This window comes from Zootoca vivipara, chromosome Z1 (assembly GCF_965207765.1).
Source record: "Zootoca vivipara chromosome Z1, rZooViv2.hap1.1, whole genome shotgun sequence".
Classification (NCBI taxonomy): Eukaryota; Metazoa; Chordata; class Lepidosauria; order Squamata; family Lacertidae; genus Zootoca; species Zootoca vivipara.
Window position 1 is genome coordinate 20,492,095 of NC_142583.1, and position 26,675 is coordinate 20,518,769.

The 26,675-nt window shown below is 43.8% G+C and overlaps 1 protein-coding gene across 4 annotated transcripts in view; it reads left to right on the plus strand.

Moving 5' to 3' along the window:
- The window catches only part of DLC1 (DLC1 Rho GTPase activating protein), a 251,918-nt gene that overhangs the window by 80,611 nt on the left and 144,632 nt on the right, over nucleotides 1-26,675 (plus strand). For all 4 annotated transcript variants that reach the window (XM_035114152.3, XM_060278815.2, XM_035114153.3 and 1 more), the window contains exon 5: nucleotides 12,966-12,999. In XM_035114152.3, coding sequence (XP_034970043.3) covers nucleotides 12,966-12,999 — 34 coding nt within the window. The remainder of the gene's footprint in view (nucleotides 1-12,965; nucleotides 13,000-26,675) is intronic.

Sequence of the window (26,675 nt, forward strand, 5' to 3'; positions counted from 1 at the left end):
ATTGTAGAACAATTGCTTTGGGTTTAGCTTGGTTGATCTTTAATTTCTCCAGACCATCTCCTGCTGAATGCCGCACAATGCTACTCTGATCAGATTGTACAAAGTTATCCTAGATTCATAAATTTTGTTGGTGAATGTGGTTTTCATAATTCCATATTCATATGACTACCATCCAATAATTCATGAGGGCAGACAAAAATTGTATCAATTATTTTAGCTATGCATTGTAGGAACTAGGGGACACGGGTGGCGCTGTGGTCTAAACCACTGAGACTCTTGAGCTTGCCAAGAAGGTCGGTGGTTCAAATTCATGCAACGGTGGTGAGCTCCTGTTGCTCTGTCCCAGCTTCTGCCAACCTAGCAATTCCAAAGCATACCAGTGCAAGTAGACAAATAGGTACCACTGTGGCAGGAAGGTGAATGGTGTTTCCATGCCATCTGGCACTCATCACAGGGTCCCGTTGTGCCAGAAGCAGTTTAGTCATGCTGGCCACATGACCCGGAAAGCCGCCTGTGGACAAACGCTGGCTCCCTTGGCCTGAAAAGTGAGATGAGCTCCACACCCCATAGTTGCCTTTGACTGAACTTAACCATCCAGGAGTCATTTACCTTTTACCTTTTTTACTCATCTTTCTCATCTGTCCTCAGCTAATATGATCTGTAAAACAATTTGAACAGCAGCAAGTGTGTGTGTGTGTGTGTGTGTGTGTGTGTGAGAGAGAGAGAGAGAGAGAGAGAGAGAGAGAGAGAGAGAGAGAGAGAGGCATAGTGATGATGTTGGGAGCTATGTCTCCATTGGTGGTCCCAGTTTCTTGGGGGTTTGCTTCTCCCCAAATAGGGGTGGACAGATATATCAATTTTGGTTTCTCTCAGTTTCTCATTTGTCTAGTTTTGTTCATGACATTTCTGTATCAGCCATTTAGTACCCATTTCCCTAATATACGCATTTCTGAACAAAATTCTCCCTGATATAATGTATTCTGTGTGTTATTTACACCAATAGGTGCATTTTTATGCAAACATCCCCCTAGTGTATGGATTTTTGTATATATTTTTGGGTTAGAGAACTGCATCACAAAATTCAAAGAGATTCACATCTTGATGGGTAGCTGGAGGATGATTTGCATATTGCTTTGGGACTTGTGGCTTGGGCATTTTCTCCCCCATCCTCATCCCCCCAAAAAACTTGCTGATTGCAATCCAGTCCCTAACCAACCTGAAGAACAGCTAGGAACCAATGAAAACCGAGCCTGTTCTTGCTTGTGTAGCAACAGCTTAAATTCTATTGTGATTGTGCTACTGATAGGACCCAGAAACTAGGCTGGCTTACCTTGTCATCCCCAAGGCCAAACAAATTCAGCAGTTGAGCCCTACTGAGCTTCTGTTCACACCAAGCCCATCTGCCTATCCAAATGCAACCAGTTTATTGGTATATTCAGACATAAGCTTTTTTGCTAAAGTTTGTCATCTTTACTTGTTAGCAGGTTTCAGCAATGAACTTGCCTCAGTGTGATTTTTCCATTGCAATGTCCTGCAAAACCACTTTTCAAGCCAATTATGGCATGATTATGATGTATCTGATTACTGTTTTATCTTCCCCCTCTTGGCCATTAACACTAATTCAGTGCTTATTCCCCAAAAGGAGGGGGGGCTGTCAGTGGTTCCACACTCTCCTTACCACCTGATTTGTGATGTTTGCTGTGGATGTGGTGCGCTGGCATTCTGGACTATCTAGATTCCTCCACAGCCTCCATTCTGATTAAAATAAATAGCGAAAAGCACCACAGCATTGTTTGGAAGCAGCTGGAAGAAAGGAAAGGGGGAGAAGAATGAACTAAACCACTGTCTGATTGCACCCTAAATGGTTCTCATTTATGAAACCACTGCAGAAGTCTGATAAATGTAACAGGTTTCAGCCATTTACTGCCTCCCCATAATTTTCAGTGTGACTGGGCTTTTTCAACACCAAGGCATGCAAATGAATTATGTCACTTTTCTCCCAAAGCCTGTGTTGTGTTGTGATTCTCTGCCAACAAAAAAAAAGGCAGAGAAATAAAATAAAACCTCTTTTTAGTGATGGTAAAAACTGTCACACATTTGCATTCCCTGCTGTCTTGTGGTCTAATAATATTATCAGCCAGTTAGACCCATGAAATTCCATAGGATTGCCTTGCAGAATGACAGGTGGCCCCCTTTGCTCTTAATAAATCATATCGCACAAACCCACATGGAATATGGGACTTATTTTACAAAGCACAAGAGAAATTCTTTCATAATTGCCTTTGGTTTCTTTATGTGCCTATCCCAAGTTCCCACAGAAGCCGTGAAAGCTGTTAAATATTTTCTTATTGTTTCTACTGCACGTCTGGTGGTTTGATGCCTGCTAACTAGCAATCACACTGTTTTGTGTTCTTTTCTCATAGTCTCAGTGGGAAAATTAAAACAAAGCAAAGCTCAGCGCTGGTTCCACCAGCCAGCACAATTATGGGAAGGTCTAGAATAAAGCCCTCAGTCCACCTGCATGCTTTGTAGCCCCAGTGAAGTCAAGAGGATTTATGAGATGTAACTTAATACCACAATCCTCCACATACTTGCTTGAGAAATATCCCACTGAGGGGACATAGGATATATCCAAACACAATACTAAAAATGTGCCTTTCAAATCCTCTGGAGATATTTGTGTGCACATGTGAATATTGTGTGACTGGAGAGAAAAACGCAAGGGAGAGCTTTCTTTATCAAACGTTGTGTTTTGCTTCCTAAAGGTTGTTGTATTCCAGATCGCTTTTATTGCTTGCTTTGTGGACCAACTAGGGGTATATGAAACTATGTCCCTTTGTTTGCTGTGGATGTTTCCACTTTACTACATGCTAGTATCACATGTCTGAGAAACTTAGGTGCAAAAGGAAATCACAACTGTTTCAGGTACCCACCTCTGCATGAGCATTGGCTGGCTGTCAGCCCGGAAACAGGCCCAAAATGCTCTCATGGGGCCCCACTATAATAGGACTCTGGTGCAAACACTGGATCTGATTTGTTGACTAGGGATGGGGGGGAATTGGATTCTGGGATGGGGAAACAAACCACAAGGATTTCAAGCCAGGGATTTAAATACAGTGGTACCTCGGTTTAAGTACACAATTGGTTCCGGAAGTCTGTACTTAACCTGAAGCGTACTTAACCTGAAGCGAACTTTCTCACTGAAAACAAAATTTAAAAATCCTTCCAGTAGCACCTTAGAGACCAACTAAGTTTGTCATAGGTATGAGCTTTCGTGTGCATGCACACTTCTTCAGATACACTGAAACAGAAGTCACCAGACCCTTATGTATAGTCAGAGGGCGGGGGGTGGGGGTATTACTCAGAAGAGTGGTGGGAATGGGTGATTGGCTGATAGGAGTAGTAAACCTGTTGATGACTGTTTCTCATTGAAAGTAATGGAAAGTGGATTAATCCGTTCCAGACGGGTCTGTGGAGTACTTAAACTGAAAGTACTCAAACCGAGGTGTACTTAAATCGAGGTATGACTGTATGCTATATTCAAATGAATTCCACACCTTAAATAATATGTATTTATGTACAGATGTGGTGTGGATACTGCATAATGCAGAAAGCAGTGTATTAGTCTAACCAACAAGTAATGGACCTTAGTTTTAGCTGGAGGTGTGCAGAGCATTCCATACCCTCCAGGGACCGTCTCAGGAATACAAAAGCCATGCCAGCTTCTGATTTGATCCTGGAATGTCCCTGTTTCCCCTACCAGTGCTGCCAGTGCCAAGCTCAGGGAGGAGGATGAGCCGGCGCTTGTCCCAAATGGCGGCAGGGCAAGGGAACATCCTGTTGCCTCTCCATGGCCTCTCCATGGCGGCTGCTGCCAGCTTCCTCCCTTGGGCAGCTCATAGCAGCTGGCAGACAGTGGATGAGGAGGAGGAGAGGCTACCATCATCGAGGCCCAGCCTCATGGGAGGCACCAGCTCTGATGGGCAGTCAGAGGGCAGTGCCACCCTGGGCGAGAAGAAAGGGGGAATGGAGTAGCACACAAGGAGTCCAGATTTTTGTTTAAATTTTTTTTGTTTAAAACGGAAACACCGTTTACCTTCCTGCCATAGTGGTACCTATTTATTTACTCACAGTGGTGTGCTTTCAAACTGCTAGGTTGGCAGAAGCTGGGACAGAGCAACGGGACAGAGCTTAAGTTCTACCAGCTTGAGCTCTGCTGGTGTAGCTCCAGCTCAGCCGACATGAGGGACTGAGTGCAGCATAGCCTTGGCTCTACTGAGAAGGACCAAGATGAGCAGCATCCAACCTTCCCAGACTAGCAGATCTGAGGTTTGAATGGCAACTACTTCTTATGTACCTTTTTGTAATTCCTACGCAAATGTGTGCTTTGGCTGAGTGGGTGGCCAAGAGCACTGAATTACTCTGCTAATCCCATTCAAAACCCAGGCAGCAATTCCCCACCAGGACTGGGTGTGGTCACTTTCCTTATCCTCACATCTGTATACTCCAAAAATCACACGGCACTTTTTGTGGGCTTGCTCTTTTCTTATTTCTACTATATTCCTTTACAGGAACAATCCAAATCAGTCCTCTTAGCTTAACTTCTAGAGTCATCTGATCCACGCAGTGTTTTCCCCTAAACATTTCCATATTCTGTTGGAACTGTTAACTTAGACAGATTCGTTGCCACCCTCATGCATATTCTATCCGGAGTGCAACCCTTTCAGAGCAGCTTTTCTTGAACACATAGGCTTGACGGTGATGTAATATTGCTAAAAGCTTGGGAAATGGTTCGGTTTTGTCTGAATGGGATGTTACACGCAAAAAAGGTGCTTGTGATCGGACCATCCCCTTCGCCACAAAAATGAACAATCATTACTCATCCAAGGTCCCTGATGTAGAACCTTGATTGTTCTAGGGTTCTGCATAATATCAAAGCCTTGCCAAGTAGAGGAGGATTTTTCCCTTCAGATAGTCATTCCTCCAGCTCAAAGGGTGATGGAAACTGGGGGCAGAACTAGCATGGCTGTCCCTGCACCCCACACCCCCGTGTTGCTTTCCCCAGTTACAGGAGGTCCGAATAGGGCTGTAGTAGGATGACATTGTCCACCTAGGCAAACAGTTCTTCTTAAAGGGAAAACATACTCAGCAAATGCTGGAGATCACAGTTTAGGGACAATTAGGGATTTATGGGTTTTAAGCAACACTTTGAATTAGTGTGGCCAGGTGAAAAAGAGGACGGGGCTCCTGTAGCTTTAGTAGTTGTGTGTAACATCAGTTAAAGGTGCAAGAATCATAGAATTGTAGAGTTTAAAGGGACCCCAAGGGTCATCTAGTCCAACCCCCTCCAATGCAGGAATCTCAGCTAAAGTATCCGTGGCAGATGGCTTCCAAGCTCTGCTTAAAACCTCTAAGGAAGGGGAGTCCACCACCTCCCAAAGGAGATTGTTCTTACTGTCAGAAATGTTTTCTGTATGATTAGTCGGAATTTCCTTTCTCCTTTCAAGAACTCTGCCTCTTCTTGTCTATTTTTCTGGGTGCCCCACCTTGAATTGTGTTTGAAAGGGAATAGAGGGTAGATATCTGCCTGTGTACAACATGCTTGTGACCCCCAATCCTTGGCAGATGCTGCACTAGCCACAATGTTGCAGTGTCTATATCTATATATGTATATCTTAGTCTCTCCAGCAAGTATTCTGACCTCACCAGGCCAGCTTTAATTGCTGGGCTAAAATTGCTTGTATGTGAAAAGCAGCCAGCTAGTTGTTCACGCAGCAGCACTAGATAAAAATTTGTAGAAACGGAATTTGTCTAACTTGCAGTCCAGCCTTTTGTATTTCTTTCTTCCCAGAGAGAGCAGACTACCAAAACTAAGATCTGACATGTTTTCCTTAGAAAGGGACCGTCCTCTAGAGACCTAATGCTTTTCATCCATCAGCGAAGGTTCTGTTGGGGTTCATTTATGCAACAGCAGATCTTTTCCTCCTCTTGAGCTCAAAGTCATTAGTTTAGCTAATGTTTATCTTGCAAAACCTTTTTTACAATCACAAACGCATCAATAAAACCCAAAAATCTGGCAAATTTAATTGTTAGAAAATAAAAAGCCTACTTGTATCTTAAGGGCTGGTAATTAAAATCTCATGTTCCCTTCTTATTTCAGCAACTACAAATGTGATGTTCTCATGAAATCTTTAAAGTTTATTGCAAAGCCTCTAGAGTACTTTACACATGGTTCTGACATGACTCTATTGATTTGGGCTATTTCTATTGCCTCGTGAATGAATATCTATCTTGAGACCCAAAATGGTTGTTTCATGTTATTAAAATATATTCATAATCCACAACGCCATTGATCTGCATCTGCTTCATATTTAATATTAGAAACAGTTGAGGGGGCGGGGATGAGGGTGACTCATAGATAATATATGCTCCATGTTTCCTCCTTTATTAGATGGCTAATCTAATGCGCCTCCTACATGCTTCATTATTCCAACATGACTTATAGGGAACATAGCCTTGTATGGCGCTTGAATTTGTACATTTAAAGTAGTATTATACCTTTTAAAACAGTCCTGGCTTCCCCCAAAGGACCCTGGGAAGTGTGGTTTGTTAAGGATGCTGTGACTTGCTGGGAGATCCCTGTTTCCTTCATAGAGCTTTAATTTTCCAAGTTCCCTGGGGAGAGGGATTGACTGTTAAATAGGGGTATAATAGTGCTTTAAAGAGGGACCCAGGTGGCGCTGTGGTTAAACCACTGAGCCTAGGGCTTACTGATCAGAAGGTCGGCGGTTCGAATCCCTGTGACGGGGTGAGCTCCCGTTGCTTGGTCCCAGCTCCTGCCAACCTAGCAGTTCGAAAGCACGTCAAAATGCAAGTAGATAAATAGGAACCGCTACAGCGGGAAGGTAAACGGCGTTTCCATGTGCTGCTCTGGTTTGCCAGAAGCGGCTTTGTCATGCTGGCCACATGACCTGGAAGCTGTACGCCGGCTCCCTCGGCCAATAATGCGAGATGAGCGTGCAACCCCAGAGTCGGTCACGACTGGACCTAATGGCCAGGGGTCCCTTTACCTTACTGCTTTAAAAGGGACGTGGGTGGCACTGTGGGTTAAACCACTGAGCCTAGGGCTTGCCGATCAGAAGGTCGGTGGTTCAAATCCCCGCGACGGGGTGAGCTCCCGTTGCTCAGTCCCAGCTCCTGCCAATCTAGCAGTTTGAAAGCCGGTCAAAGTGCTACAGCAGGAAGGTAAACAGCGTTTCTGTGTGCTGCTCTGATTTGCCAGAAGCAGCTTTGTCGTGCTGGCCACATGACCTGGTCTGGAAGCTGTACGCCGGCTCCCTTGGCCAATAATGCGAGATGAGCGCTGCAACCCCAGAGTCGGTCACAACTGGACCTAATGGTCAGGGGTCCCTTTACCTTTACCTTTACTGCTTTAAATGTGTAGATGGGGCCTGAGTCAGATCATTGGTTCATCTAACTCAGTATTGTTTACACTGACTACCAGAAGCTCACCAGGGTTTCAGACTTGGGTGCTGCCCAACCCATACCTGGAGATGGCAGGCATTGAACCTGCAGGCAATGCAGATAATCTGCCATGGACCTATGCCTCTGGCCCCTCCCCAGTCCATCTTTGCAGCTCAATTCTAGCCAGCAATGACTTTTCCAACTTCCGTATGCTGACTGTGTCTGTTCTTTGACAATGAAGACCAAGCTGCTGTAAGGAACGCTCAGGTAAATGCTAGACTACTGCAATGCAATCAGTGTGGGCAACCTATTGGAATGTGTTCAGCAACTACAGTACTGCATTTCCAAAATGTTGCAGCTAGGTTGCTGAAGGGTACACCTAACGCCAATTCTCAAGTAATTGTACTGGGTACCAGTAAGTTTCTTGGTCTAGTTCAAAGTGTTGTTTTAAACCTTTTGACCATAAATGCTGTGGTCTCTGGAAATCTCAAGGAATGCCTCCTCGTGGAAATGGGTGGGTTGGGGATCTGTAAAAGAGAGGCAAACAATTAATCACAGGATTCTTGGGGGGGGGGTCCTTGGCAATTACATTAACATCAATCTGATGTTGGAAGCTGCCCAGATTTGCTGGAGCAACCCAGTCAGATTCAGATGGGTGGGGTATAAATAAAACAACAACAACAACAACAACAACAACAACAACAACAACAACAACAACAACAGGACATCCCTATTTTCATTGAACAAATATTGGAGGGCATGTCTAAGGACCACTGTGGTGGTAAACTCTGCGGTGTTTTGTGCTCTCACAGGTGGCCTGAGCACTGAGGCAAAGAAAAAGCCTTCTGTTTTAGGAAGGCTTTTATGACTTAAATATTCTGTTTCAGCCAGTTGAGTTTTAAGCTTGGCTCTGCTTTATCATGCCTTTAGTTCTTGATTTATGATCTTGTTTTTTTTATCATTTTTATTGTCTGTACTTTGCTTCAGGGACCTCTTTGGCTGGGAAGCAGGTGAAACGATAGATAGGACTGCCTCAGTTGTGTGATGAATACTTTCTGGAGGAAGCAATGCTTCTTAATAGCTGCATGGCAAGCCAATATAAAATAAGATGCAGGTTTATCCAGTATGGTGATGATGCCATCTCAGAAAGGTTAGGTCTGCTCAGTTTCTATGTGCCACATGCAATAATTCAAAGTGAGAACTGGAGATAGCCATCTGAACTGCATTTCCACAGTAGAGTTGCCTATGGGCCCATCAGACTGGTGTTCTATTGAAGGTATGTTTAGGGTTCCTGACACCTGTTAAGCTTTTTTGGAAACCTGACCCAAAATTAGTGATTTTAAGCTTTTTGAGCTGTTTCAGCTGCTTTTTCCATTGCCATACATCCAGCTTTTCCCTAACATTTTGCCGATTCAGCAAAATCCCCCCCCATGCCATTTTTAAACCTGGAAACCAGGGCATAGCAGGAATTTTCCTGTCGTATGGCAAGCCTAGCGTATGTTCTGCAGCATGGCCTTGACACAATAATAGCACGTTAGTGGTGGGTTTATTCTGCTTCAATTTCTTCTGCAATTCTACCACATTATTGCTGTCTGTAGGGACAACAAAGGTGGGACAAGAACAAACCAGAACATTTGTGGTTTTAAAAAGTTATTGGGTTTCACATCCAATAGCCTCAATTTCCCCAGGACATCACTGGTTGACAGAAGCCACCCCAGCTTCTTAGATCAATCTGTGATGTCCCACTTCCTCTGCTGTCGCCTCTGCCAGGTCTCTGCCAGGGAACGCCAGCTCTGCAAGGCCTCCACCACACTTCTGCTGAGGCCTGGGGGCCCTCTGCTCCCACTGACGTGCTTCAAGAAGCCAGGCAGAAGTGCACTTCCAGTGTGGCACTGGCTTCAGGAAGTGTATCAGGAGAATCACTGGGCCTCATCGAGCTTTTCAGCAACAGTGGCCTCATCGTGGCAGCGGCAGAGGAGGGAAATGGCACCTGTCGGAAGTATTCAGTCATGTATTTGAAGCAAAATTGACTATAGTGGTACTTCAGAAGTCGAACGGAATCTGTTCCAGAAGTCCGTTCGACTTCCAAAATGTTCAGAAACCAAGGCGTGGCTTCCAATTGGCTGCAGGAAGCTCCTGCAGCCAATCAGAAGTCGTGGAAGCTGCGTCGGACGTTTGGGTTCCAAAGAACATTCACAAACCGGAACACTCACTTCTGGGTTTGCGGCATCCGGGAGCCAAAACGTTCGACTCGCAAGGCGTTTGGGATCCAAGGTACGACTGTATTTAGTTAAATGGTCAGACGATTAATGAACTACCGTTTTGTTTTTTTTTAAAAAAAATGGTTGACAACCCTAATAGTTACTGTGCAGTGTTAGCTAACTGCAACAGATATGAACAAATAAGAACGAGCGGTTTTAAATAGTGACGACATAATTAGTAATTCTGTTTTGAGTTTCAGTGTCACATGTGTGAAATATAAAAGATCTAGAAGGAGATTCTTTTAAACAAAAGTGTATAATTTGATCATGTGGAAGTTATTAGTGCAGTTCTTTTGTTTCATCAGGAGTTTGGAATAATGCGAAGCTGCACTGGACCCATCTGGCTGAGCAGGAAAATCCCATTTAATTGCTCTTTTGCCAAAAATGTTAAATCACTTCCTGGGAATGCATTTAATTTAAAGCATATGGAAACTATCGAGGAAGGTCCATAGTGAATTCAAAGCTATGTTTTAGCTGCAAGCATTTTTCATAAGTTACAATAAGGCATGTTATCCTGCTGGGTTGATAGTATGTTAGCCACTCCTTCCCCACAAAAAAGCCCTTAAGTTTTATGGGGCTTGCTTGCCTGAAGAAGTGGTGGAATAATATGTTTTCACTCCTTGCTGCGTTTTTAAGGGAAATAATACTTATCCAATAGTTTGGTTGATATTCTTAGTTCTTAATGAAAGTACATAGGGGCTGCAGAAGGGAGTAACATGTTGTCATTTCAACAAATGTTTGAATAGTTGATCTTTTTGACATTTCATTTGCTTGGTCTAAATGACGCAATATACTATCTTATTTTCTGTGTTTCATGCTCAGACCTTCTGACCTCGACTGGTTCAATCAAATGGTTTATTGACTGGAAATGTCAAGGTCAAATTTGGCGTTTCTTGCGAAATAGCAGGGGGATTTCAAAGGAACAACAACAAAACAGTTTTCATAAGATGTACTGTGGGAGGCCTGCATGCCCCTGAGGGCAAAATTAGACTGTATTGGAGATATGTGGTGGCTACTGAAAGTTGCAGTTGCTGCGCCCGCTCTTCTCTGCACTATAATGTCATGTGTGACACAAATATTGTGCTCTCCACTCAATTGATAAGCCATTGAAGAGGCAAATGAAGAAAAACCAGAGTTGTAGTGACTGCATTTTGTCTCATGGGGCACCTGTAGCCCACCAGACATTTCTGGACTACAATCTTCATTAACTCTAACCATTGACCATGCTGCCCAGGGTTTCTTATTCCTGCTTCTTATTCCTGCTTTTATAGGCATAGTCTCTGGGTGATGATCTGTCACCCAAAGAAGTCTGAATGACATGCAGAAGTGTTTGGGAGTTTTGCTCAGTTTACAATGTGTCTTGTTTTATAATAGGAAGATATAAATGGATTAGCAGTCCCAGAGACTGTGATCTTCTGCCCACAAAGTAAAATATTTAGGTTCCCTACATCACACCGCTGCAGTGTGGGGCAGAGATCTGCAACATCCGCACAAGTAATCCATTCAGCGTTCTGTGTCCCAATGTCCACCTTTGTCAAATATAGAGGGCGGGACTATATTAGTCCCAAGACTATAAATACTTCACCAGGAGGTGTGTGGTTTTTTTTTTTATCTCCCCCATTCGTCCTCCAATCTCAGAGCAATATAGAAACTGTTCCGCTTCAGAGATTAAACTGCCTCAGGTATCGTCCAGAAATTCTTTCTTTTACTTACTTACTTATGTACTTACCGTACATCCCTCACAAATTGGGAGCAACTCCCATTTTAAAAACAATGAAACAATAACATATAAAATATCAGTAAAACACTAAAGCAGAGACTCAAAGAAGTAAATGGCAGCAACTTACTGGTAAATGCAGATGGAACTGAAAAGGGCTGAGTATACTTTAAACAATTAAGTCTTTGCCTGATGCTGAAGGAATTAAAGACATGGCACCAGATGTCCGGAAAGTTGCACAAATGGGGTGCCACCACAGAAAAGACTCTTTCCCTGTCACTTCTTGCCTTGCTTCTACGCATCTTGAGAAAAGGCTCTGGATTTGTGATCTATCCACCTTCACTTTAGGAACTGATTTGTTAACCTACCTTGATCCATTTGTCTATGGCAGGACTGGAGAACTCTATGGGAGACCATCAACAACTCTCTGTTTGCCATGCTGACCAGGGAGTTGGAGTCCAAGAATATTTAGAGGGCAACAGATTCCCCATCCATGGTTTATATGGACTATTGACCAGGAAGTTCATGGAATCAGCTTATAGTGTGTGTCAGTTTTAGAGTATACTCAAAATATTATAGCTTTGAGCTAAATTACTAGGGTTTCCATACTTTTTTTATGTTGAACTCTTTGTAATACAAATAAAAAAAATTAAGACTGCAGTCCTGCATCAACTTACCTGGAAGAAAGTCCTACGGGAAACAGTGGGACTTACATTCAAGTAAGCATACATATCACAGACATTAGCCATTGTGAATTCGTGAATGTCATGTTTTGGTGCAGCTGAGGACATGGGAGCAAAATCTGGTAATGACTCACTGGAGAGAGACTATGGGGGAGAGAGATCTGCTCTTCTTCAAATGCTAATCCACTTATTGGGAGAGAATAAGCATCTATGCCATTATAAATGACTGTTATCTAACACAGCTGTACATATATTTTCTTGGGCTGCCACATGCAGAACAACGGTGCCCCATTATGTGTAATATTTTAGCTTCGTTAGCAGACACATCTGTGCAGGAGGGCTTTGAGAAAGAGAAAATAAAGCTTTTTAAAGGGAATTTTCGCACATTGGTTTGTTTGCTTGTGTGAGATGTCGGGAGGGGGGGGAACCATCGCTCTGTGGCGGAGCACATGTTTCACAATCACAAAGTCTCAGGTTCAGGTGGCAGATCCAGCTGGGAAAAGATCAGGTATCAAGTGAAGTGAAAGATCTCTGCCTGAGACCCTGGAGAGCTTCTGCCAGGCTGGATGGATGAACAGGAAGCTTCAGGCAGACAAATAAGCAGGCGAAGGTATTGTTATACATTGGGGGGGAGGGGGGACCCAAATGAACTAATGAACATGCGTAGGTTGTGAGCAGAGACTGCCTCGTGATGCCACTCCTAACCAGCAACTGTGTTAATTTTATCTCACATGGATCTCTGAAAGAATACTGAGAGGCAGAGATGTATGTGTGATCATTCATCTCCATTTTTTTTAAACTGTGCTTTTAGAAATGTAACATCTTTTCCTTCCTTTGCAGGCCATGCCAATTTTTACAGAAAAGGAGAAGGCCGGTAAGTGACGTTTGTTTTTTTATTGTCTTTTGGTCTCTGCCCCTAACTTAATTTTTGTACAACGTTGGTTTGCATATCGTCGCGGAAAGAGCTGAGCTGAAATTTCAGCAGAAGGTGCAAAAAGAAGAAACCCAAGAAATAATATTGTACAACTACAGGGTGCTTATCAGCAGCATTGCTATTCCATGCCAGGGAAAAAAAGTAGCGTCTGATTGTAGCAAAGATTTGTGAAATGCTCACAACACGAACGGTTTTGTTAAACTGGTATGATAATAGGCAATATGGTTGCTGCAAAAAAACTTTATATACTAGGATCTTGCTTTCTTATTGGTCAGTCTTTGATATTATTTGGTTGGCTGGTGGCTTAGTACTTCGGTGATTTTGCCTGATGTGGCAGGCGAGGGGAATTAACAGTGAAAAAGTTTGGTACACACTTTCAGAAGACTGGATGGCAACTGTTTGATCAGGGTGTATTTTCCACAATGTTCTACACAATATTTTAGACCCTAAATTTAGAGGCTCTTTGTGGTCAGATGACAGGATCCCAAGCTTTTCATATTCCATCTCTTTCCCTCTTTGTTCATTGAGCGTTCATCCTGATTTGTTTGCACAAAATTTGTGGATAAGCTAGATGATGTTGACTGTTTCTTCTGATTTGTTTGTGGGAAGTTATATGACGTTTGTTGCCTCGAGCAATTGTTGTCTAATGATTTTCCCAACACTTTCCTTCTTGCAAAAAGTCTGATTTTATGAAGAAAAGCAAGCTTGTTGTACATGAGTAGCCTACTAAATCTGCTTTACTTGGAGTGAATCTCATGGTATGTGATTGAATCTCTTTGGAAACAGTAACGTTCTGAAAGTGCCCAGTCTGTACATAACGTAGGATAACAGTAGCTCGTGTCTGTTTTGACTCGTTTTGTTGGTTACAGTACTACTGTACATTGTTCCTTGTATCTACATGGCTGGGCGATTTTGTAAGGCGTTGCAGTTTTTTTCTGTAAAAGGGTATTTTGGTAACCTGCTTGTTCCCTCCCTTTCCTTGCAAAGAGCTTGGAGCAGTGTACCTTTTATTACCGGTATTAACTGGAGCTGGGTGACATCTAGTAGATAGAGACTTCCACAAGACCACCCAATGAGCTTCATGGCTGACCGTGGATTCAAACTTAGGCTCCCCAACCCAAGTCCATCTGCTGCTCTCAGTAGACACTAGCATCTTGAACTAGTGATTTTTCCGTGGCACCTTTGATCTGCAAGTAGAAAAATACAGAGGCAATGAAAAGGGGTCCTTAGCTGTTGGAAGCTTCTTCTCGTCTCTGGTTGCAGCATCAGGCACTGTATGATCCTCACGATGCCACCAGATGGTGAGAGGAACTGAAGACTATAAAGTGACTGAGTGGTGACAAGATGGGTCAAGCCGCAGTGTGTGAGCTCTCAGCAGGAAGGCCTTTGAAAAGTCACTGCCGACATGCTCTTCTGTCAGTAAACAAGATGCTTTTTAAAAAAAACTGCCTGGTGAGCCAGAATGTTTTAAACTTTGATCTAAGTGGAACTCTAGAAAGAAAGCATTAAAGGCTGTACTGTAATAGCTTTTTACAAAAAGTATTTTGATTAAATTCTCTGTCCTTTTTCCTTCTTCCAGTCGATTTTGGCTTATATGGTTGGTAAAAGAATCACAAGTGTTCTGCATCCACAGTATTTTCAGATAATGCCGGAAGAGCTGGTTTGCTCTTTAAAGAAGTTATCTTCTTGAAGCAGGCACGGGAAATGCAAGGGATGCTGCTAAATAAATAAATAATGCCTTTACTCTCGGAAGGAGCTAAGCACAAATCTACACGTCTTCAGAAAGAGATGGAAAATTAAGTCTTCATTCTGCCCCGGTTCTTCCTCAATTACTTTCACCCCAGCCCAGAGTACAGATGTGGAACAACTAGGGCAAATAGCCAGGCATATTTATTGGATATTGTCACAGTGGCCGGAGCGGGCTACTTCAGAGTAACGACTCTACACAGCTCTGCATTTTATTCTTTTATTGGTGCTGCGTATTTACAGTGCTGAAGTCATTGCTATTTACACGGAGCTATGTGTTCAGTCGGGTTCAGAACCTCCGAATGGCTTTTGGCGCGTCTTTCTCCAACACAAAAGCCTGGGTAGACCCATCCTCTTTCCCCTCCGCTTTCTGTGCAATTCCGGAGTTGGGGGGATGGGTCTCCCCCCCTTATTTGCCCCTTCCTGTCCCACCTGGGACCCTGGCTCCGCTACCTTGCCTGAGCCTCGGACACGACTTCCTGCTTCCCCACTGGAATCGGAACTCTCTCTGCTTTCCCCTGTGCTCGGGGATGGGCTTGAACTCAGGAGGGGAGGGACTTCGCGATATCCCCTGTCCCTCACAGATATAGTGTAGTTTTATTGCTCTGCCTTGTGATAAGTGCTTTTGGCTAGCTGTAGTATATTTTTAAATGCTGTTTTTTGTAATTTTAGAATTGATGATGATGATGTTTTAATGTTGTGGTTAATATTTATATGCCACCTTGAAAAGACTTGGTACAGAAAGTCAGTCTAGCAATTAAATCAGACTTCCTCTTTGAAGAAATATTTGATCAACATGCACATGTTCAATATGGAGCCACAAAACAACAGCATGAGGGGGCATAACAATGGCGCCCTCCCGGCAGTGAAGGCACTTCATTCACTGGTGCAGGGATGAAGTGACACAGCATTGGTCCCCTATCACATGCCACTGCAGCATTGCATCTGTGTGGTGCCAGGAGGCTCAGTCCTGCTCCCCCTCCACATGCTACACCTCCATGCATAGTGGTAATATCTACAAAAAGCTTCAATGGACTACAAATGTATAAGCAATGCAATCACACTTAGTTATTTTTAAGAGCACTTCAGGTCTTGCATGTCTGCAAAAGACCCAAAACATATATGCATTTCCTTGCCAAAAAAAAGAAGATCCTTTCCCACTTCTCCTAGTTTTCGATACTGTTACTGGTCACCCCAATCCCTGCTGAGCAGTAACAAGAGCCAAGGGGTCTTGGCCCTTAACTGTGTGCCTTGGAAATGAGGCACAGTGGAGACCAGTGGCATAACATGGATTGCCAGTGCCCAGGGTGGGGAAATCGTTGTGCCCCCTGGTGGACTGGGCAGCTGGGGTGGGAATAAACAATAACAATAACTATCAAACCGATTCCAAAAGTGTTCTAAAGGGTCATTTTATATAGAGCTGGAGTGCTGAGTCGATTCAGGGAAAGACCCCGTATTGTTCACGAAAGAGTTTTATATATAAAGCCAAAGTGTCGAGTCGATTCAGGGGGAAAACCCAGACAGGGGCCTGTTTCATTCGATGTAGATGCCTTCGTCAGCTAATTTATGAAGTCGTGCTGATTTTTGAAATGAAATTCTATGCTTTTCAAAGATCGCCTCTGCACCTCAGCAGCCAGGGCTCTGTGCCTGTCATGGGGGCAGCTGATTGCGCCCCCCCCCTCAAAAAATTGTGCCCTGGGCCCCCACGCTGTGTCTCTGGTGGAGACTGTCACGTGAAGTATTCTACCTCTTTACTAAATTTAGAATTTTTGGGAGTCTTCCCCGCTCCCCATGAATTCAAAACTCCACTATTATGTGAGCTGACTTCCATAGGTTTTTGGCTTTTGGCTATGTGGTGATCAACCTGCTAGCCTGACCAGCACTTGTGTTTCTCTGCCAAATGAGCACTTTCAACCTTTCCAGCTTGTCACTCTGCAAAAGCAGTCCCAGCATTGCTTCCTGAACTGCATGGGTGACTGCCAAACGCCAATAAATTTTAATGGACGACATATTGCATTTGGTTGCTCCATTGGCATTTATGGGCTGGGAGAAAGTGTGATGACGACCATAGTTCTCGGTTAACAGTTCATGTTAGGGAGCATGTTGGCCTTCCTTTCTTTTTTAAGGAAGAGTTGAAAGTTCTGTCTTTCAGTGAATTCCTCGCTGCTGCTGCTTTTTTTAAGGCTGTTGGTTAAACCAATGAATGCCCCTCCAGTTTAATATGGTGTCTAAGTCTGTTAGGCAAAAAAAAAAAATTGCATGAGCATTACATGTCAACACTCCAGATATGCTTTGATTGAAAAGATTAGCTCACTTGCTCTCCCCTCCCTTATCTCATCTTCCTTCTGTGAGTCTGATCCACGGAGGGGGCTTTCCCAGTGAGCCAGCATGAGCTGTCAAGTCGGGTTGACAGCCCTGAAGTCATAGGCAGGTTTGCTGGGCCTCTGTGACTTCCTGCTTCGCAAAGAAAGTGGGCAGAGGCACCTAGAGGGCTTTGCTTTGGCTGAAGGAGAGTGGCAGATGAGGAGGACAGTGGCAAACAGGCTCTGCAGCAGCACCTTGGATGGCATGGGCAGGCCAGAGGGCACTGGGCAGGGGCACCAACTTGAACAAAATATTGTGGGGGCCCAGGTAAGCCCCACCCCGCATAATTGATCATATTATGCAGTGCACACACACCATTTGAATGGGAAGGCACATCAACTTTGTGGGGGCCTGACCCCCCTTTATTATGTGGGCCAAAGCCCCCATGCCCCTAGGAATTGGCTCCTATGCAGCTGGGATTGCAGCTGGTCAATGTAGCCACAGTTAAGTATGGAATGGAAATGTGAGGGGGGAGGAGAAAATGTTAATTATGTGCTTCACAATGGAAGTAATGTAGACAACGGTCTAAAGGTGGTTCCCCCCCCCCAACCATTAACATTACTTAGATGCATCACTGTCAAAAAGGCATCAAGCACTTCTTTCTCAGACTTGGGCTGCCATGGCAACAACTACAGAGACATCAGCACCCATACTGTTATGTGTCTGTGCAGATGACTAGGATCAGGGAGTCCCGGACTGAAGCTTATTTGAAGGTTTTAGGCCAGGGGGTGGCTAACCTGTGATAGCCCTCCAGCTGTGATGGACAACCATATCCATGAGCTCTGACCATTGGTCATGTTGGCTGCGGCTGATGGGATTTGCAGTCCCACAACACCAGCTAGGCCACAGATTCCCACCCATGCTCAAAGCAAATCATAGTTAAATCATTGTATGCAATTGGGAGGATAAAATGTGGCAGACCCGGGTATACTGCCCTGAGGTCTACAGAGAAAAAGTGAGGTGCAGATGTGTTACATAATGAGTGGGCAATCCCTAGAAGAATCCAGTATTTGGGGGAGTGGTGAAATGCCTATTAGCTGAGCAACACCTTTTGTCTTCTCAAAGCATTGACAAAGTACTGTCTTTGATGTGTGGTTCAAATCTTGTTTGTTTGCACACGACATTGAAAAGGCTGTGAATATAGGTTATGCATATAGATGCAGTAAAATATATATATAAAAAAATCCTTCCAGTAGCACCTTAGAGACCAACTAAGTTTGTCATAGGTATGAGCTTTCGTGTACATGCACAGCTACCTGTAACATATAAATGCAGACATTCTGTTGGCCTTTTGGTGAGACGGTTTGCATTTATTTATTTATTTATTTATTTATTTATTTATTTATTTCAGAGGCTTATATACAACCTACGTAGGTCTCATCCACACCACACCTTTAAAGTACACCCCCCCACACACACAAATAATAATAATTCCTGGGAGCTGTAGTTCACCCCTCACAAAGTCACAGTTCCCAGCAGCCTTGACAAGCCACAGTTCCCAGGATGCTTTGGGGGAAGCCATTTGTTTTAAAATGTGTTTTTACATGTTGGTGTGACTATATGACCCTTCTCTGCCTAATTTCTTCCCATGGTCGTTAAAAAGGGCTTTCCAGCAAAATAGGGCAAGCAAGCGTAACATTTGTTTTAATCCATAAATCAGCATATCACCTGTGCTACTGACTATTTGGGAAGGTACCTGTCACAACTGCATTGCCAAATCAAGTTGAGAGGTGGGGCTTCCCCTTCTCTACCGTCAGTTATGCTGTCCTCCTTTTCTCATGCACTCTGAGTTCTCCCAGGAGTCTAACAAGGTTTGTTCAATGCAAGGAAGGCAATAATTGCTACCAGGAGAACTACCTTTGATGTACCATGCTGTCTTGTCTTTGAAGCTTTCTGCCTGAGTGCTGTACACTGAACAGAAGCAGGCTTGTGTTCTACATTCATGCACGCTCATTACTGAGAATTGTGCCTGGTGGTCATTGTTGGCCTGGGAATATTCTCAGCTACATTTCTCCATCAAATCCAGATGGTCCTCTAGGGCATCTCTGTGTTCAGAATGTTTTCATCCTCTGCTTGCTTGGAAGAAGGAAGCCTATGTCCTTCTTGTCATTCAGTGCTAAAGCAATAATCAGGACAAGAAGAATGCAGTTCTCTATTGCCCAGAGCCCAGATTTGCCAAATTCCTTCTCCCCTGATGAGAAATACAAATATGCTTCCTTGTCCAAAGCAGTGATGTAATTAGCTAGCACTAGGTAAAATGAAAATATGTATATGCCCTCAGGTTCAGCATGGTGTTGGGAGATGTTTTGGGAATACACATATGAACAACAAATCCTTCTTTGGTTTACATAGGATCTGGGTTAAGTTAAAGTTGCCATGTAGGTTCATGTTGCGACAATTGCAATGGATGCCTACCCATGGCTGCAGTACTGCCAGCCATAGCTCAGTCGCAAAGCACATGTATTACCTGTGAGAAATTCCTGGTTTGGTCCCTGGCAAGGGGCTGGGGAAAGACTCCTGTCTGAGAGACTGGAAAGCTCTGCCAGTCAATGGAGACTATAGATTAGGGTCCCCAAACTAAGGCCCAGGGGCCGGATGCGGCCCAATTGCCTTCTAAATCTGGCCCGTGGACGGTTCAGGAATCAGCATGTTTTTACATGAGTAGAATGTGTCCTTTTGTTTAAAATGCATCTCTGGGTTATTTGTGCGGCATAGGAATTCATTCATTTTTTCCCCACAATATAGTTCGGGCCCCCCACAAGGTTTGAGGGACAGTGGACCGGCCCCCTGCTGAAAAAGTTTGCAAACCCCTGCTGTAGATGGACAACCTGAAGTCCTTGACCTGGTTTCATGCAGGTGGCAAGGAGAGAACAAATGGTAAAGGGGTTAGGAGAGAGAGAGAGAGAGAGGTTGACATGCTCACCTTTGGCCCTGCCCACTTGTGGCATGTGCCATGCAAGTCATTACATCAATGGAAGGCAACCCTCAAAAGAAAAAAATGATGTAGTCAACACTGAGCTAGAGTGACCAACAGTTTGACTAATCAGAAAGCAGCTTCATATGTCAATAACTGTTGCTGGCGTCGGTCTGTCTCAAGAAACAATAGAGTGCTCTTCCGGGCGCGAAGTCAAACCGCTACATTGGCAGCACTGAAGTGACCTCCCTGGGGTGCAGGCCTGGGCAGTGTGTATGGAGATCTGGGATGGCCAGGTGACAAGACCCCTCTTTCGGCCTCGCTGAAGTGGTCCAAAGGAAAGCAGAGCATCAGCTTGGTTGCAGGAGTTGCCAGAAGGAGGCATACAAGGCGCCATCCAACTGTCTTAGGGACGCCACTCTGGATTTGTGTAGGCAGCAGAGGTTTCAGATCAGAGCTGTCCTCCTCCTAGATGGGCTACCTTCCCAAGCTGCCAAGTCCCATCTGTCCCTCACTTCCCTCTACAGCATGTGCAGAAACTGCCTTCTTGATTGCTGGATCCACTATTGGTCTTGTCTACTTTGGAGCTTGTCTGCACATGCAGGAGAAGTCCCTAACTCACCAAGCATTTGAGACATATCAGCTACCCTCACCTGGTTTAGCCAGCCATCCAAAGCCATTCCCAGGGTGTGGCCACTGTCGCATGCTAACAGCTTCTAGGAGCTACAGGTGAGAGCTGAGTGCAGAGTGGGCGCCAAAGGTGGTCAACTACTCCCAAAGGAGGTACACACCAGAGGTACTACCCCTCCCACAACACCCCATGCACCCCATATGCCAGTAAGTCTTCTCAGAAAAGGAGGTGTTGGGGGCATGGATCTTATAAGACTGAGAAGAGGCCCTGCCAAAAGTCTAGAAGCATCCAAGGTGCACACCTGCCCATGTTTCACCTAGTGTGAAATATTCATGTATTGCAAGAGAAGGGCTCACAGGATCCTTTGGATATCCCTCCCTCCTAAAAGTTTTCTCAGCTCCCTGGGTTTGTGTTCTTTTCAGTAATGCCTAGTTTCGTGAGTAAATGCTTGCCGATACAAGGTTTCCCCCGAAATATCTGTTTGGCAGAATTGTCTCTTTCACTTACTTGGTGGTTTTTTTTTATTCTGAGTAGTAAATGTCAACGGGAACTCCTAGCCGAGAACTGGAGCAATTGGAGTATGTCAAAGATGCCAGAAAAGTATGCATTTGGCAGCTGAGACTGGAGCACTGGAAAGGTGGATAGTTTTTCCAAAAAAATGGCATGTCAGTCAAATTGGAAGGAAATAATATTGGATTCTAATGAACTCCAGATTCAGAGCATGAGGGAAAGAAGAGCCCAGCAATCAGAGCAGGATGGAAATTCAGTTCAGAACTTACCTAATTCACACTTTCTGAAACAAGACGAGAACCGAAACTCAGCTATCTTTCTGAATTTGCACTTCTCGAAATTTGCAGTGCAGTTCTCAGGCCAAGTAATGTATATAAGAATGCATACAGTATACTAGTGTAAAGTGTGCCTTAAAATGCATATTTTTTGTGAAAATAACACGTTTTACATTACAGAAAATTGCTTTGCAAACAAAATGTACATATAAAGCAACATTGCATACAAAATGTGACTACTAGCAGAAATTCACAAAAAAAATACTGTGGACCTCTGCTCTTGCAACAGAACTTTGTTTTCCTCCTCCATCATTCCCCACACACCCAGAATCTTCTTCCAACTCTCTTGGGAAGATTTGGGTTGGGGGTGGGGTTGAATCTAGGGGAGTAGATGAAAGAGATGTCCCATTGCATAGTCAGAAGTCTGCTACACTGGTGGTTGGACACAGGCTCATAGATTATAATACTCACCGCTTCCTGCCTGAAGTGCTGCTGTTTTTACTGATCCCTTTAGATGAGGGATTTTTTCTTCTGTTGATGGCCATATTGCATCAGAGACAATCTGTTGGGTGAAGTGTGATGACAGTGGGCAAAGACAAAAGTGGGATCCTCCCCATTTCTCTCTCCCTCTTCCTCCCAACCCAGTGGGCTGCTGTGGGGAGGACAGATCACTTTTGCCAGAGATCTGGACTGGCCGCTTACAGGGAGCTTTTTTTCCTCAGCAGTCCTTCCATTGCACCATTCTCTTTTTTTTTGCTTTGTTGCCCCATTCTCGCCGCCGCCTCTTGCCTTCCTTGCCCTTCCTTCGGAGTCAGAGTTGGTTGATATAGCCACCCAGCCCATTGATCCACTTTGTGGGATGGAGAAGAACACTAAGTGGTGTATTCACTCTGAAAAAGTTGTTAAATGGGGCAGATTTCCTCTGTACTCTGCGGTATTAATTTCTAATGAGGCAATGGATGCCACACAAAAGAAATCACAGGGCTGAGATGGCAGGCTTGTTTTCATAAAGCAAGCTGGAATATAAAACCTGAACAGAGTCAATTACACTTAGACAGATTAAAAGTCTGCGAGAGTACCGTATTTTTTACTTTATTTTTATTCATTTATTTGGTCAAAGTTAAATGTTACCGTTTAAGTAAGCCAAGCTAGCTCTCTTGATCCCAGGAAAGAATTCCACATCTGGAAAATCTTTACTGCATCTGTGTTGGGTTTGAATGCTTTTTGTTGCTTTCTCCACCAGTTCCCATGACTCCCTTACCTCTGTCCTGTTTTCTTAACAGGAAAACATTTTGTTGCCCAAGTACACTCTAGTGCAACTAAAAATAGCACGATCATTTCATTTCCTGGGATTCTGTTACTTATCCTCCTTACCGATGTTTAAATCTAATTAGAAAGATACAACGTCCCCCCCCCTTTCCTTTCCAGAAATAGGAGAGACATCCTTTGAGATTCATCAGTGCAATATGATGCAAATCATATTAATACCTTCAAGGTAGGTGTTTTTTTTTTGTGCAGATATTTACAATCATAATTTTAACAACTGATGATGATCTATCATTAGGAAGGGATTCCTCTAAGATGATAAAGAATATTACTGTGAATAATTAAAATAGTCCCATATAAGTTAAGTCACTACATTTGTGGTGAAGAGATGTATATGGCATATCACCTGTAGTTTCCCAATATTAAGATATAAATAATATTTAAGATGTTAAGATATAAATAATCATAGAATCATAGAGTTGGAAGAGGCCATCCAGTCCAACCCCCTGCCAAGCAGGAAACACCACCAAAGCATTCTTGACATATGCCTGTCAAGCCTCTGCTTAAAGACCTCCAAAGAAGGAGACTCCACCACACTCCTTGGTAGCAAATTCCACTGCCGAACCGCTCTTACTGTCAGGAAGTTCTTCCTAATGTTTAGGTGGAATCTTCTTTCTTGTAGTTTGAATCCATTGCTCTGTGTCCGCTTCTCTGGAGCAGCAGAAAACAACCTTTCACCCTCCTCTATAATATTTAAGATATAAATAATAAGGTATTTATTTCCTTTTGAAAGGTAAAAAGAAAAATCAAATGTTTGTTCTCCAACACAGATAATGATAAGCACATCCATACCACAGATATAAAGCACATAGCTTGCCCCCAAATAATTATGGGAACTGTAGTTTGCTCCTCACGGAGCTATAATTCCCAGGCATCTTTGACAAACTAGTTTGGCAGAAGATGCATGTTTTAAATGAACATTGAATATATGGTGTGGATGTCATCATTGTTCTGTAAATGAGTGCATCTTGTTCACCTTTGTGGCGGCAAAGAATTTAGTTATGCATGTGATTGACTTTTTTACAATAACTGTGTGTGTGTGTGTGTGTGTGTGTGTGTGTGTGTGTGTGTGTAAAATCTTTCTTCTTTTGTGCTTTTCTGCTTTCTGGAAACAATGATTTTGTTATGACATACTAGTATGGGCTGAACAATAGCGTACTCATTCAAAATAGAGACTGAAATGGATACACAGCATAGCAAAGGCTTGACTGGAACCAAAAAGGATTTAGACAAAATGTGAACAGCCTAGGGACATTGTGGAGCTGCCCTTCTACAATGCTCACTGGATAAAAACCACACACTGGGAATGGTGTCCACAGATGTGGTTATCTAAAGCTGCAAGAAACACAAATGTCCTATCCCAGAATAATTCCTTAAAAGATTCTATGGGGCTGCTCTGAAACCAATCCAGAGCAAACCTTTTGTTTTTGTTTAGCCACATTGTCTAAGCAAAGAATCGCTTCTGTTGTTCCAAGGTCTCCTTTTACCAAAAATGGATAATGATTTGTGTTGTGCTAGAGAGGTCCAGGTGGTCGTTTCACCTGGGTTGTCCTGTGCATCCTCTAGCTATTTTCCCTTCTATTATGCATTCAGTGGAGGAAAAGGAAACAAAGCACTGCACCAAAACACCAGCTGAACCAGTCATCTGCTCAGCACTTTCTGACATATGCAGCCAGAGATTGTGTATGTGGCTCTATTTTGATATTGGGCTTTGCCTTGGCAACTGGAGAAATATTAATGCACCCTCCAAAACAATTCTGGTTCCTGATTAACTGCAAAGGTGTAATAATTGTTGTAAGGAATAATCCAGGGGTAGCCAATGTGGTGCCCTCCATATGCTTTTGGATTATTATGTATTTATTTTATTTGCTACATTTCTGTTGCATCCTTCCTCCCAAGGGAGTCTAGGATGCTGTACAATACATGCAACTCCCATCACCAGCCATGCCGGCTGGGGCTAATGGGCATTGGTTAATGGCAGGGTGCAGATCATTGCTCAGTGAACGCTGGCCAAGAATGTGTGGGATTGATCTGGAGACATTTGGCATGATCAAGGCAATCTTACAAACAAGGCAATCTTGACTGTATGTTGATGCTGCCACAGAGACCCCCTGCATGGCAGCCATAACATGAGTACAGTGGTACTTCTAGTTACAAACTTAACTCGTTCCGGAGGTCCGTTCTTAACCTGAAACTGTTCTTAACTAGAGGCGTGCTTTCGCTAATGGGGCCTCTTGCTGTCACATGATTTCCATTCTCATCCTGGGGCAAAGTTCTCAACTCGAGGTAACTCTACCAGGTTAGCGGAGTTTGTAACCTGAAACGTTTGTAACCTGAAGCGTTTGTAACCTGAGCCGTTTGTAACTTGAGGTACCACTGTACTAGTTGATATTCACACACACACAAAAAAAATTATATACCATTCAGACAGTTTCACACATTCATTTATTGGATGATTGGGACCTCTGACTGCTGTTCAGGGTGCTTCCCACAATGCTCACAAGCAAAATAGAACTTGCCAAACAAATTACTTGCATGCACACTGTGACAAATTGAAGCACTTTTAAAATGTTTATTCCTGCCCGGCTGGCAAAGAGTTAACCCACCTCCAGCCTGACTGGCATAGAACTCTGATGGGGGCGGGACTGTGCCCGGTTTGAAAGGAGGGAGTGTCGGTTTGGTCAGTTAGGAGGGAGAGGGAGGAAGGTGTGGTGTGGTGTTATGTGGTGGCTTGTATGAAGACAGTTAAGAGGCTAGGAAAACTTAAAGTTAAATGTTTGACTGAGTTTATTTTGTACAACTGGAACAAAGCTAATTAATAAATGACACGTTAAAGAATCACTTATGTTTTTAACACAATAAAACTTCATCTCTGTTTTTGCCAACAAGAGGTCCGTCTGTATTTTTCCAGCGAGGTACCAGGACTCACAGCCGTGGTGACTCAAGAGAGGGCCAAACTCACCTCAGGCAGGGAGGTGGTGGTTTGTGTCCTGAAGTTACACGGAGGAGGCTAAGAAGGGTAACCTGAGGTGCCAAGAAGTTGCCAGAGTGCCTAGGGCAAACTTCTACAGTGGGGGAATCCAACTGAGGGAGACCCTTTACTGGAGGCAAAGGGGTTATTCCGTGGGACAGCCTAGAGTTTCTTAAGGTACCAGGTCACGCAAGCTGGAAGGCTCTCCTTACTAAGAAACCCATTAGTAAAAGGGGTTTATTTTTTTGAGGCGCCAGGAGAAGAGGGTGGGTGTTTTCCCCTCTGGATTCCTGTGTCGCAGTGATAGTAAGGTAGAGTGGGACCAGGGTCGTCACATTTTTGGTGGCAGCGTCGTGATCGAAATTCAAAGCTCACGCGCCTAGTTTGGTTTGAGTCTGTCAGGATTTTCCTGTGAGGAAAATGACTCACGTAAGAAAACCCAGAGAGGCAAAAGGAGATGAAAGAACGGAAGGGGCTGAGGGAAGCCCAGGTTCTGAGGTAGAACTGATGAAACTACGAATTGAGATGGCCCGAATTGAAGCTGAGAGGGAAAAGATGGCATCTGAGGAGAGAATGCAGTCAGAGAGAATAAAGGCACAATTAGAACAGGACAGAATGAGGCTTGAAGAGATACGTTTGCGATCAGAATTAACTCAGAGTCCAGTTAATAATGATAGTATCGCAATTAATTTAAAAAGGTTCCCCAAATTTGGAAAAGACGATAATGTCGAATCGTTTCTATTTACCTTCGAACGCGTTTGTGTGGAATTTCAAATACCTGAGGAGAACTGGATGCTTTATTTAAGACCTCAAATTTGTGGGATACTAAGTGAAATTTATGCTGACCTGAGGGAAGAAGAGCTGTCAAGTTACCAAGTA